This window comes from Gadus chalcogrammus, chromosome 12 (genome assembly GCF_026213295.1).
Source record: "Gadus chalcogrammus isolate NIFS_2021 chromosome 12, NIFS_Gcha_1.0, whole genome shotgun sequence".
Taxonomy (NCBI): Eukaryota; Metazoa; Chordata; class Actinopteri; order Gadiformes; family Gadidae; genus Gadus; species Gadus chalcogrammus.
In genome coordinates this window covers 494,309-507,611 of record NC_079423.1, presented here as the reverse complement: position 1 = coordinate 507,611, position 13,303 = coordinate 494,309, and the positions used below count along the sequence as shown (strand labels likewise).

Below are 13,303 nucleotides of genomic sequence, written 5' to 3'. Positions count from 1 at the left end.
ATCTAAAAAGCATGAAGGCAATTCTTGCTAAACTATATATATATAATATAATATAATATAATATAATATAATATATAGTTTATAAAGAATAGTTTTTTTCTGTGCACAAATTTGTTCTGCTGTGTTGTAACTGGAGCATACTTCTTGAGTGTGTGTTTGGTCATAGTGTTGCATGCATGGTGACATCAGCAGGGTTACCTTGAAGGGACTGTACTCTCCACGCTTGCTCTTTAAGTAGCTGGACAGGTTGCCGTTTTTACAATACTCTACAATCACCATCAATGGTCCTGAGTAGAGAAAGGGAGAGAATAGAGAACATTCAGAAAAAGTGAATGTGACATTTTGTGGGGAGACCAACCATAAAGAGCTAGACATATATATTATTTCTCAGGTGCTTAAAACATATGTCTAATTTGACGACAAGCAGATAATAACCAATCATGATAACCAATGAACAAGTAGCAGTACTAATAAAGGGGCCGTATGATGTCCTTCCTCATTGGTGCATACCAGAAGAATGTCACAATGAAGATACTGAGGAGGAGGCAATGTTTTCTAGTAGTACGATTGCTATGAGGACTCACCCCCCGGCTTGGTGCAGGCTCCCAGAAGGTTGACCACATTTAGATGGTGACCGATGTGTATGAGGATCTTCAGCTCGGACATCAGCGCCCGGTACTCACTCGATGTGGCCCCTTCTGTAGCACACCAAATAGTATTTTCCTTTATTGCCTCTACATTTGTCATTGCCACTTTGTTTTCAATGAAACAGTTAGGGTTTCTCTCTACCCTGTTTATTTGTACCTTTCAGCATTTTGACAGCAACAGTTGTACACGTGGTGTTTTTCTCGATGCCAAAAGCAGCGGCCTCCACCACCTGACCAAACGCACCTCGCCCCAAAGGATCGCCTTTGTAACAAATAATATGAAGTCATTCAAAATAGCTTGGCTTAGCTTTTATGCAGCAGCGTGAATGGTAACTCCCAATGGATGAAGCGATTAAATGCATAGCAAACATAAATGTATGGATGAAATGTTAGTCATTTACACAACCCATATTTCCATATGGTCTTCCAGTGATCTCTTTCTACGAGATATCATTAATGAGAAGGTAAGGTTCAGGTAAGGTTGCTTGACTGAGAACATTGAGGTTTGCTCCATTATCCTGCCCCTATGCTTAACACTGGTTATGCGTGACATGGTCTTGATTGTGGGTCACCTAGTTTCAGCCTGTCCTGGGGAAACTCCCACTTGTTGGCATCATACGTGAGCCGCTCACACTGCTCATCCACTGGCATGTCCTCAGAGTCCAAGATCATAGACAGGTAGCCCGTCTTCACGTCCTCACCGGTAGGCTGAGAGAGAGACAGAGAGTGGGAGGGTGAGAGAGTGTCATTGAGTCAGTCAGTCAGTCAGTCAGTCAGTCAGTCAGTCAGTCAGACAGACAGACAGACAGACAGACAGACAGACAGACAGACAGACAGACAGACAGACAGACAGACAGACAGACAGGAAGGTAGACAGTGAGTGAGTGAGAGACAGTGAGAGACGGTGAGTGAATGAGTTGGCGTGTTGGTGTGTTGCTGACAGAGTGGACATTCACAAACCAAAGAGGTCATCACTGGTCATTTCTGGTAATTGTTTGTACACAATAAACAGGACTTTGCTAATGACCCTGACCCTCTTCTGAGGGTTAGGTTTAGAAAGGCTGTGTGTGGGAGGAGAGATCGGACTGTTGTTTTAGTGAAACAATAGCAGAGGTGCCGTCATGAGCCAGCCTTGTTAGTTTTAATCAACCGGTTACAGTGGTCTATGTTTTGGTAAGTGTGTCTATGTTGTTGATTGCCTGAATGTGTCCTTTTGGCTTTGTGTCTTGTCTGCTTGTTTGAGTGTTGTGCTAGTAAAGGGAGTGTGTGTGTGTGCATGCATCCGTACATGCTTGCGTTTGGGTCTGTGTGTGTGAGAGAGAGTTATGCTCAATTAGTTGTACCCTCTTTCTTCCTCGGATGACGAAGACTATCAGCAGCCAGAAAAACATGGCAATGACCACACAGCCAATAGGCACAATCAGCTCCACATTGGTCTTCTCCTCCGCCCCTAAAAACAACAGCCATTGGGAAATTACGCTCTTTATTAACAAAGCCATCACAGTATTGGGTTGCATAGCCATGGACTATTCTACTAAGACTTTAGAAACAAAAGTGGACAGTGTTAAAACATTAACATGACTCCCATACTTTTGGCATTTGTTGACAATAATGATGTGAGGAGAGGTTGGTTGTAATTGCTGTGTGTGTGTGCATGTGCATGTGCGTGCACGTGACCATGGCTGAAGGAAGAAGTCTAGGCTGGAAGTGTATCTAGTCATAACAACAATCTGGGCCCACCATGGTCCCCAACCCCTCTCATTTTCACTCATGATCCCAATCATTCCCTGTTTCTTCTTATGCTCTGTTTATGCTTATTATTCTGTCAGCGGCCCAGGAGGGGATGTGTGTACTGACCAGGCTAGTGGCATTATGGTCACGTAGACCTTGATTGGAGTGAGACCATTTGTTGTTTGTCCCGGCATGGGTTCAGTATAGAGGGAGTGGGGGGTGGGGGACCTCTCCCATTGTCCTGAAATCTCTTCATTGTTATGTTTTTTCCTAAACTGCCTGTAGGATTTTTTAACGGGGGTCAACTTCCCCTACCGGAACAAGTGAGGTTATTCTTACACACAGAATTTGATATTTAAAAATGCTCCTCCCTCCTGGGCAAAAAGGGGGAAAACCTTGAGACAATGTGAAGAGAGCGTAGGGGTTGAAGGTTAAAATAAAGGACGATGTTGTCGTTTCCAAACTACCCAGCAGGAAATGCTAGACATTTCTGAAGAGCATTTAACGGTACGCACTGCTTTGTAACGATGAGGGTGATGTAGGCAATGTTTACCTTCTGTGGTCAGGAAGGCCTGGGAGGAGTCACAGGAACGCTTGTTACACGCAGTGCATGTGTACAGACCACTGTCCTCCTCCTTCACACGCTGGATGGTCAACCGTTGGTTCCGTTCGCTCAGAATAACTCCTGGAAACAGTTTGCAACAGCATGTTAGCCTGGATTTGGAGGGAACGGTGCAGATACAGACACCTTATTGCTGAATGGTTTGGATGTAGCCTGTTGGTCCCGCTCTCACCGGAACCTTCCAGAACGGTGTGGTTGTTCTTGGTCCAAACCACGCTGGGGTGAGGGGTGCCCGTGACGTCGCACGTGAACACCATCGTGCTGCTCATGTTTACCTTCTGGTCAGTCATGTTATTCAGAATCCTTGCAGGCTCCAGAGCTATAGTCAAGGTTGCAGATGCAAATTCACGTCAAGCATTTCTTTGCTTGACACTTTTCCAATGCACATTAGCTTTGTTTCTTCACTCAAGTATGCTTTGTTTAAGGTGCTGTAGGTTCACCCACCTGTGCTTAACAGGCTTAATTATTGCCCGAACAGATCAGGAAAGATCAAACTCAAAACTCAAAAGATGGATGACTATGGCATTCCTCACAGATTACACTCCTAACATGATAAGGAACATGAGGACTAAACCTTAAGAAGCAAAGAATATGTGAATTTAAAATCTTTATTTGACGTTTAGCCAGTAAAATAAATAAATAAAGACTAAGCAGAAAGAGCGGCGAGCATGTACCTCTGAGAGTCAGGCTGCGCAGCAGGCAGATCTTCTCCCGTGTTTTGATGTTCTCCACCTGGCAGACGTACATGCCCTCGTCATGCCGCGACGCGCTGGCCAGTGGCAGCTCCAGGCTGAGCTTGGCGCCCGGCAGGCATGACAGAGCGGCCTGGGAGAGGGGAAGCTGGGCCAGGGTCAGCGAGCGGCACGGCTGGACCGATGTGGTGCTCTCCGAGTCAAAGGCGCCGGACAAGCGGAACCAGGCCAGGTTCCTGTAGATGAGCCTGTCCGCCTTGCACCTCAGAACCACCGGCTCCTCCTCTATGGGCTCACTGGATGGAGACACGGTTAGCTCCAGGCCACCTGCGGAGAAATAAGATGTAGCGTCAACAGTAGCGTTGAGGGATCCCACCAAACTAAAGTAGTGTTTGATGGAAAGAGTTTCCTGGAACCTTTTTTTAAATGTTCCATACTCTTCTGTGGTAATTGGGTTCCTTTGACTCTCTAGCTGTACATGCATCCATTTAAACAGAAAAATGCTTTGGTTTGGCTGTCTGGCAATTTTGTTGCCAGACAGCCACATGAAACATTAACCATGAAAAAGGCTTCTTACGGGTCACATGGAAGAAGATTACGCGTGAATCTTGTCCTTTTTTATTGGCAGCCAGGCATCTGTACAGAGCGTGGACCTCAGCTTTGTTGATCTTCAAAGAACTCACGATTTTCTTCATGAACAGAGGCAGACTCATTAAGTGGCAGGTCATTTGAATGAGAAATACAGCGACAACTTTGACCCTAACCAATGTTTAGGCGACTGATTAATTAGGAATAGATGGTGGCCTGGCAGTAGTATCTTGCTGGTGAAATGAATAGGGGTGTACCTTATGATCACGTTCAGGGTCGATGGTGATTCCATCCATAGGGTTGTGTTCTGTGCCGTTGCTGATATGCCTCCAGCTGGTGCACTCATCTAAGTTGACCTCTGATACGGCCATCCCTGACCTATTGTAAAAGGACCCGGAAAGGATCTAATGCAACTCCAATCACAATATTTTCTTTAAGACTTGGAGTAAAGATATTTTCTTTACTCCATTTTTTTTTTAAGTCTAACCATTTAGATGTTATATTTAATCAAAGATGAATCATCTCCTGTAACAACGGTTTTATAGGAGGCATAATACACTGTGTATTCTGTATATATTTTTTTATTATTTATCAACTCTTTTAAACAATGAATATAGAGACTGTGATAAGATCTGCTACCAAATATAGGAGAAAGAAGCCTGATGGAGCGAATTCTAAGATGCACTACAGAGAAAATACGTGAAACAAGAGCATTTGATAAGAAGGGAGGAGAGGAAATCACGGAGCAGAGAAGTGGACTTGACAGGAAGAAGCCTGGTTTGATATGAGAGCACCAGAGGATCAACAGGAAGCACAGTGTTAAGGTGTAGGAAGTGATGTGCATGCTTAAGATAAGCTCCTTTCTGGTCTGGAGTCGCTACAATGTCCTGCCTGCTTCCATCACCATAGCTTCTTCTCACAGCACTTTACCTGGGAGGAAACCTTTATGTAATTAATGTTTACCCCCCCCCCCCCCTCAAGTTCTCATGTGCTGCAATCCAGGCACAACAAATAGCTAACAGCTAATGGTTATCGTCACTGTCTCTAAACAGCAAGACGATAGAATGACGGCAATTGTGATTATAAGTGAGAATGCGTTTACTAAATATATGTTTCGGTTTCAACAAGTCTGAATAAAGGAGGTTATTAAAAAGGGCCCATTGTAAGAAGAATGAATCAAATCTGTCAATCTTCATCGGGCCACAGTTCACTCTCATTGTCTCCTTCCCTGTCGTTTCTATCACCATCATGAAATCTGCTGTTCCAGGTCTAAAATAACACTGTGTTGACAATGGAGGGTGGAAGGGCTCTCTCTCTCTCTCTCTCTCTCTCTCTCTCTCTCTCTCTCTCTCTCTCTCTCTCTTTCTCTCTCTCTCTCTGCGTGTGTGTGTGTGGCTCACTGAAAGGCCTGTGGGCAGTCTTCCCGGGACATCCACTCCCACTGGATGTGTGAGGGGATGGGGAATCCCCGGGCGGTGCACCTGAGGGTGGCCCTGCTGCCGTATGTATACACGTCCGTGTCCACCGCAACCTCTTTCTCGATGATGTGTGGTGGCACTGTACAACAATGCGAGGAGCATTAACATACTGGGCAAAGTTCACAGTTAAAGACTGGAATGTTTGGCTGGTCTAAAAAGATCCATATGAAAAACCTTTCGAAATTGTTCTGTCTCCTTTCGAGCCTATTCTATAGCAACAGACTTTATCTAATGCCATTGATCTGAGTCATGCTCTTCAAAAAACATTTAAAAACAGGAATCATCATAGAATAAACACAGGTGTCGCTAGGCCTGGGCTATAAAACAATAAATCATCGTATCGTAATAGACTTTTGATCAATATCAATATAAATCATGTTTATATATCGATAAGAGACTGGACCACCGAATCTAGCAAGTGGGTTTGTTACACAAACCCGGTTTCATACTTATTTACAATATATGAGGGTATTTCATTTATCGAAATTGGAGTATTTATCAATGTTGAAGGTCATATTAAGTGTTAAACAGAAGTGTTTAAATCCAGCATGGTAATTCCTAGTCATTTTAGGTCATTACAATTATCAATGGTTATCGATATCGACCAATATGATCAAGTTATATCGTGATATGTCATTTCAGCCATATTACTGTCGCTCATGATGATTGACCCCTGCCCCTATGAAAAGAGTCAATTGGACTCGATTAGTAGTAGAGTACATGCCATTGACAATGAGCTGAAATGTGTGGCTCTCTTTGTCATTGGTGAGATTGTTGGTCAGCACCACGGTGTAGTTCCCTGCATCCTTCTCCAAGACCCCATGGATCACCAGGCTCCCGTTCTTCGGCATGACCCTGTAATCAACCTTAATTGGCAGGCCATCCTTATACCTGAACAGACAGAAAGAGGCATGGGGTGTGGTTCAACACGAGAAAATCAGTGCAATTTGGGCCCTCTAACTATCAAAAATTTAATTTCCTTTACTCTTGTGGTAACAGTAGCACAACTAAAGCCAATCTCCTTTTGCCTTGATACTTTACATACCAACCTCTTTAAGAATGGTTTTGACTGCCTAGCAATAGACATATTGCAAATAGTTAACAACTCTCTCTAATCAGGCAAATTCCGAAAAAGCCTTGAAAACTGCAGTTGTTAAACCCCTTTTAAAAAAGCGGAGCCTAGATGCCTCTATTATTAACAACTACAGACCAATATCAATTCTCCCTTCATAAGTAAAATCATTGAGAAAGTTGTCCTCCAGCAACTTAATCACTTCCTGTCATCAACTGGTTGCTATGACACCTTCCAATCAGGATTTCGACACCTTCACAGCACCGAGACCGCCTTTATTAAGTTGTAAAGGACGTCCGCCTTAGCACAGACTCGGGCAAAATCTCAATGCTAATGTTACTAGACCTCAGTGCTGCATTGAACACTGTAGACCATACAATACCGTTGGACAAATTAGAAAAGAGGGTGGGGCTTTCAGGCACAGTCTTAAATTGGTTTAGGTCCTACCTACAAAATAGGAACTACTTCGTTTCGATTGGCGAGTCGGCGACTTTGTATCAGAATCAACCAACGTGACATGTGGAATCCCACAAGGTTCGATCTTAGGACCCTCTTTATTCAACATCATACTCCCACTAGGGCAAATCATAAAAAATAACAACATTGACTATCATTGCTATGCTGATGAAATGTAAATCTATGTATCGCTATCACCAAATGACTATCGGGACATAGATCTATTGTGCCAGTAAATTGAATAAGTCAAAGACTGTATGTGCCGAAATTTTCTTCAAGTAAATGAGGACAAAACCAAGATAATTGTATTTGCTGCTAAAAATGAAAGGCTTGAAGTAACCCAACACTTTCCCTCTGTCCCTGAAAGCCTCAATCAAAGCCAGAAATCTAGGGATTATCATGGATTCACATTTACATTTCGACAGTCACATTAAATCAGTTACAACATCTGCATATTATCACCTTAAAAACGTAGCAAGATCTAGTGAGTTCATGTCCACCGAAGACTAAGAAAAAAACGTACATACACGTACATGTACATACCTTTATCACTAATAAGCTTGATTACCACAAATGGTCTCCTTACAGGTGTCCCAAAAAAAACTCTAAGGCCAATACAGCCTGTTCAGAATGCTAGTGCTAGAGTTCTAACAAAGACCAACATATGAAAACATTTCTTAAATCATTACATTGGCTCCCTGTATGTCATAACCTATAAATCCCTGGTTTAGGGCCAAAATATGTAACTGATATGCTTCCAATATATATGCCTTCTAGATCTTCTGAGGCCAATCTGTTAATTATCCCAAGAGTAAACACGAAACATGGGAAAGCAGGATGTAGTTAATATGCAACAAATAGCTGGAATAAAATCCCTGAGGATTTAAGACTTGCCTCAACCCTTACCACTTTTAAAACAAGACTGAAGACTTTTAAATTTGCTTTAGCTTTCTGCTAAATCACTGAATAAACACTGTGAATGTAAGTATCTGATACCAGAGAGACTGTTGTTCTGATACAAGAAAAACATGATCTGATACCAGAGAGACTGTTGATCTGATACCAGAGAGATACATGATCTGATACCAGAGAGACTGTTGATCTGATACCAGAGAGATACAGGATCTGATCTTAAATACATTGCACTTTCTAAAAGTGCAATGTATTGCAAAAAATGCTTTGCCTTTATTTTCTATCTATTTTATCATGTTTTTACCTTTGCCTATGTTTTCTTTTACATATCAACTATTTAATTTTATTGTATGAAAATGTATATATGTGAAGCACTTTGAGTCTACCTCGTGTATGAAAAGTGCTATATAAATAAAGTTGCCTTGCCTTCCTGGATAAGGAAGGCATATGGATAAGGAAATAATCACAAAATATTGTCATTTCAGTCTGTTTAATTATATTTTCAATGATTTTAGGGATGTATATTTGTTTGTTTAATGTATTTGTTGTGCTCTGATGCAGCGGTCACCGTACCACTGGATGGAGGGCTCAGGGTAGGCCTCGTACTTGAAGGGAACGAGGGGCTCTGCGGTGTGGTCGCCAACGGTCAGCTCTATCAAATTTGCACGAGGGTCCTTCAACTCAATGAACGGTTTTTCTACAATACAGACCAACAGAGCACTCGGTCAACTGCACCACATACCAAAGTGTTTAGTACAATATGTATTCACCCAACCGCATATACAATCTGTGTATATTTTAACAAGTAATTCTGGAAAAATAAGAGAACAAGCCTTTGGTCAACAAAAAAGTAAATTAAGAGCCCTGTAGATTAGACCATAACAAAACACCAGGAATATTGAATCTGAAAAGATTGACCTTCAAGAATTAAGGACGCAGAAAACCACAAGGAAGTAAAACACATGAGGACTTCATTGGCATTATAAACAAACAAATGTTTCACTTTTGTTATGATCACATTGAGTAAAGGATTGCAAAGTATTTTCATAGCATGTGTGTATTTCCAGGATACCCTTGGTCTGGGCATTAGATTAGCACAGGGCCTACCGTAAACCTTGAGGAAGGCTGAGGCACTCTTTTCCATCTGACCGCTTGACGCTGTGCAGGTGTACTCCCCCGTGTGGTCGACCGTCACGTTGTCAACGGTGAGCGTGTTGGACAGTTCCAGAGAGTTCCACAGCCTGACTTTATTGGCCTTTTTGTGAAAATCCTCTGAGCCATTTTTTGTGGTCTGAGGGGGGTGAATGAGATGACTGAGATACCATGAAGATCAAATCATTCATCATTTACAAAAAATAACTGGATAGATCCTCTGTTCCCACAGATAGTCTGGTTGACTTTGAAATTTGGTCTTATGAATAGACATGCTTCAAAATAAACCTAAGGAGGAATACGCTGCAAGCGAGGAATGAAACGGAAGAGGTATATCACATCTCTGGTATGTTTATCTTATATTACATAAGAAGGTTTATCGAAGGCAACAGACACTTTTCACAACGGTGTCACAGAAGGAAAAATCACAGGTGTCGCTCTCTAATTATGGGTCTGCTCCTGTATACGAGGACACAGAATAGTAGACCTATCCTCACTAGTATAGTGTACTACCCGTGCCCTGCTACAAAAAGGTAAAAGGGTCTTGGTCATGTGTGTAGAGTTCAAGTGTTAAGAAGGTACTACTGACCAGGCGCTGGCCCGAGTGAGTCCAGTTAAAGTCAATGCCCACATTGAGCTCAGTACTGGCCGTACAGCTGAGTACCAGCCGCTCCCCGACAGACAGCCGAACGTGTGGAGGGGTCAGCATGAGCTCATGGATCTTGTATCCTGGGGAAAGGGAGGGAGAGCTGAGTGGAAGGCCATGGCTGGCAGTATTGCTTGGAGGTGATGGCCTCTTGTTCCCACCTCATATGATGGTTATATTCCTCATTGCTTAGCCAAACTTGTACTTACTGCCTGAGATTAACTAAAACTGAATGGTATTTTAAGTTATTAGTTATTAATGAACCAGTAATCAGAGACTGTAAGTGACAGCAGTTTGGGGTTAGGCATAGACGTGGTTGTGAAGGCAGCAGAACAATAAAACACAAATATATCAATGGAAACAATTATATAAAAGTAATTGTATTCGTTAATACAAATAACAGCAACCTTGATTTCTTTTTTTAAACGTTTGTTGTATATGTGCAGAAATAATATATAATACGTTATATATTAAGTGCAGCAGTAGATAACTACGAGTTCTAGACTTGCCTGATGGCTACATTGGATCCTAAGTTCTTTATCCAAAAGAGATAAGATGGTAAAGAGTATAACTACATACTTCAGATCACTTACTTGGAGGGAAATATTTCACCATTACTGTGTATATAATAGGTTTTGTTGAAAACCTTGAGTTGGTTGTTTGTGTTAGGCTGTGTGGTTTATGGAAAATACAATACAGAGACCTCAGGATTTTAACAAGTAATTCTGGAAAAATACCAGGTTCCCTGGTATTCTCAGCTCAGGATTATGTACAAAGTCTTGCACCATGGCCTTTTTTTGACGAACCAGGATTTGTTCTCGGTAGTTTACAACTGCTTGTAGTAAAGATGAATCAAGGATGGCATACATGTCAGTTTTAGGAATAAACTCGTCGCATGAGGGTCTCAATGAGGGTTTTTACATCTTGCACCAATACCCTCACCTCACATATAGCTCCCCAACTTTGCATCTCTATGAAATCTCCTAGAAAATACATGAACAGTCCATGGTTTACTTTTTTATCTTACCAACGACGGCTACGATGTAGTATGGCGACTTGAATGTCTGGTTGGCAAGCTTAGTTTGACAAAAAACCACTCCAGCGAATCTGATCAGTTGACTTGGGATGGTGAAGCCAGTCCGGGCCTCCCACACAGAATCCTTCCCATTGGCATTATACTCCTTTGGTGGAAACTTCTGATGAACGGTTTAAGAAACACACATAAGCATCCTACAATGAAATCTCTGTCACTTGTCATGTCCGGTTCATTAGTTGCACTGATGTATCTCAAATACGACCTCACCAAATAGTATGATTGACTCATAAAATTAGACACTTTATATACAAATATATAGGCAGCTCAAGGATGGCTCGAGGTAGGCAGGGCGTTGACCCAGAAACATAATTATAAGCAGGTTATTCAAAAGTCATTGTCTCTTACAGTATGGAGCGTTACGTTAAGATCCTCCACTGAACCACGGCACGGGATGACCACCGGCTGTCCCTCGCGGATGAACACTACTTCATACTCCTTCTCAGACAGCACAAAGGGCACTTTGTAATCTAGAACCAAAAAACGCAGAAACATGTATTACAATTTATAGCAGAAACAGTGTTGAAAACATTTAGCAGTAGTTACCCCTAATCCCCACTTGCTGGTTGAAAGAAGTCGTACCATGAACAAAGACATAAACAGATGCTGAGGTTTTATCGTCCTCCACCTTCAGGTCTTTGAAGAAGCATCGGTACAGTCCGGTCTCGTTGGCTGTTGCACTAGTGATCACCAGTGTGGAGCAGAATAGCCCTGACCCACTACAGTCCACAACGGAGATTTGACTGCTTGTTAAAGGGGTGGTCCACTTTAGGTTCTGGTGACCTCTGTGAGGCAAGAACAGATAATCATATGGCGTAAATACAACCGCACACAAACTCACAAACTCACACACACACACACACACACACACACACACACACACACACACACACACACACACACACACACACACACACACACACACACACACACAAACGTACACTCTAAAATGTAAGTCAGTTGCATACATGATACTGATGAGTTTTTGTGACATAATAATGGTGGTGCATTGCAATCACATCACAAAAAAAAGGAATCATGTTATCTCGTAATTGAGACATAAATATTTCATAATTATGAGAAAATATCTCATAATTACGAGATCTTTGTCATAATTACGAGATGCTTATCTGATAATGACGAGATCATTATTTATTTCATAATTACGAGATAATTAGCTCATAATTACGAGATCTTTATGTTATAATTACGAGATGCCATTTCCCATCACCTTTAAGATCCATGAGCGCATTTGAACCTGACAAGTTGATATTTTGACAGCGCGTTTGCAGTCTCCGATTAGACAGATGCATGCACATGAATTTTCAAACTTCAAATGGCAGTTTATGGCCTATAATATGACTTAATTCACACATGGAATAGTGTTTTCAGTGAAGTTGCACAACTTCAGTGAAGTTGTAGACACCAACCCGGTATCACGCGATTTCGTGCTCATGCGCACGAACGTTAATCTATTGAAGCGTGTTCCAGAGCACGATAGTCCGACTTTTTTGCTACACAGAACGAAATGTAAACCAATGCATTCTGAATGGGAGTGTTCTCAGACAATTAACGTGCTCCACAAAACGGTACGAGAGAGAGAGAAAGAGAGAGAGGGAGGGACAGAGAGAGAGAGCGAGAGAGAGGCTTTAGAAAGGGTGTTCTACAGTGCACCCTAGTTATGTTTATGCCAAAACCACAAATGCTATATATATATATATTGCCTAATTATATATATTGCCTATATATATATATATAGGCTATATATATAATTAGGCTATAATTATATTATTTAGCGGGTAATGAGACAATCTATAGCCAAATTGTCGAAGATGCCCGAGAATCTCCGGAAATATCAGCATGGGAAATCGGCGCATCAGACCCATGTACCTATAAAGAAAGACGTCATCTCAAGCGGGAGAGAACGTTTGCGGTGCTGGTTTGTATCATGTAAGTACAGGGCTCTCAAGTCTCATGCATTCGGCGTGAGACACATGCAATTCAACCCATGCACACGCTAGAAACCTGGGCCCCGTTTCCCGATATCGATGGATCTTCGCTCGTAAGATCATTCTCCCGATGGATCTTTCGAACCATCGATAATTTCTTTGGAGCGTTTCCCGATACTCCTCTCAACGTGAACACGCATTCCCTGCACTCACGACGATTGTACCTGTCCACTGACATGGTGCCGAAACGGGCTATGACGCAGGG

The 13,303-nt window shown here is 42.2% G+C and overlaps 1 protein-coding gene across 2 annotated transcripts in view; it reads right to left on the bottom strand.

Moving 5' to 3' along the window:
* Nucleotides 1-12,177, bottom strand: part of kdr (kinase insert domain receptor (a type III receptor tyrosine kinase)) — a 39,066-nt gene extending 26,889 nt beyond the window's left edge. Inside the window, exons 1-18 of one of the 2 annotated variants that reach the window (XM_056603191.1) lie at nucleotides 11,672-12,177; nucleotides 11,438-11,559; nucleotides 11,024-11,192; nucleotides 9,940-10,079; nucleotides 9,306-9,489; nucleotides 8,772-8,895; nucleotides 6,483-6,649; nucleotides 5,681-5,837; nucleotides 4,538-4,658; nucleotides 4,270-4,381; nucleotides 3,675-4,019; nucleotides 3,173-3,319; nucleotides 2,932-3,063; nucleotides 1,991-2,097; nucleotides 1,220-1,355; nucleotides 805-909; nucleotides 585-698; nucleotides 199-287 (exon numbers count right to left, since the gene is read on the bottom strand). In XM_056603191.1, coding sequence (XP_056459166.1) covers nucleotides 199-287; nucleotides 585-698; nucleotides 805-909; nucleotides 1,220-1,355; nucleotides 1,991-2,097; nucleotides 2,932-3,063; nucleotides 3,173-3,319; nucleotides 3,675-4,019; nucleotides 4,270-4,381; nucleotides 4,538-4,658; nucleotides 5,681-5,837; nucleotides 6,483-6,649; nucleotides 8,772-8,895; nucleotides 9,306-9,489; nucleotides 9,940-10,079; nucleotides 11,024-11,192; nucleotides 11,438-11,559; nucleotides 11,672-12,083 — 2,883 coding nt within the window. In that variant the 5' untranslated portion in view covers nucleotides 12,084-12,177. The remainder of the gene's footprint in view (nucleotides 1-198; nucleotides 288-584; nucleotides 699-804; nucleotides 910-1,219; nucleotides 1,356-1,990; nucleotides 2,098-2,931; nucleotides 3,064-3,172; nucleotides 3,320-3,674; nucleotides 4,020-4,269; nucleotides 4,382-4,537; nucleotides 4,659-5,680; nucleotides 5,838-6,482; nucleotides 6,650-8,771; nucleotides 8,896-9,305; nucleotides 9,490-9,939; nucleotides 10,080-11,023; nucleotides 11,193-11,437; nucleotides 11,560-11,671) is intronic. The other variant, XM_056603190.1, reaches the window with a different exon arrangement.
* Nucleotides 12,178-13,303: the final 1,126 nt, after the last annotated feature.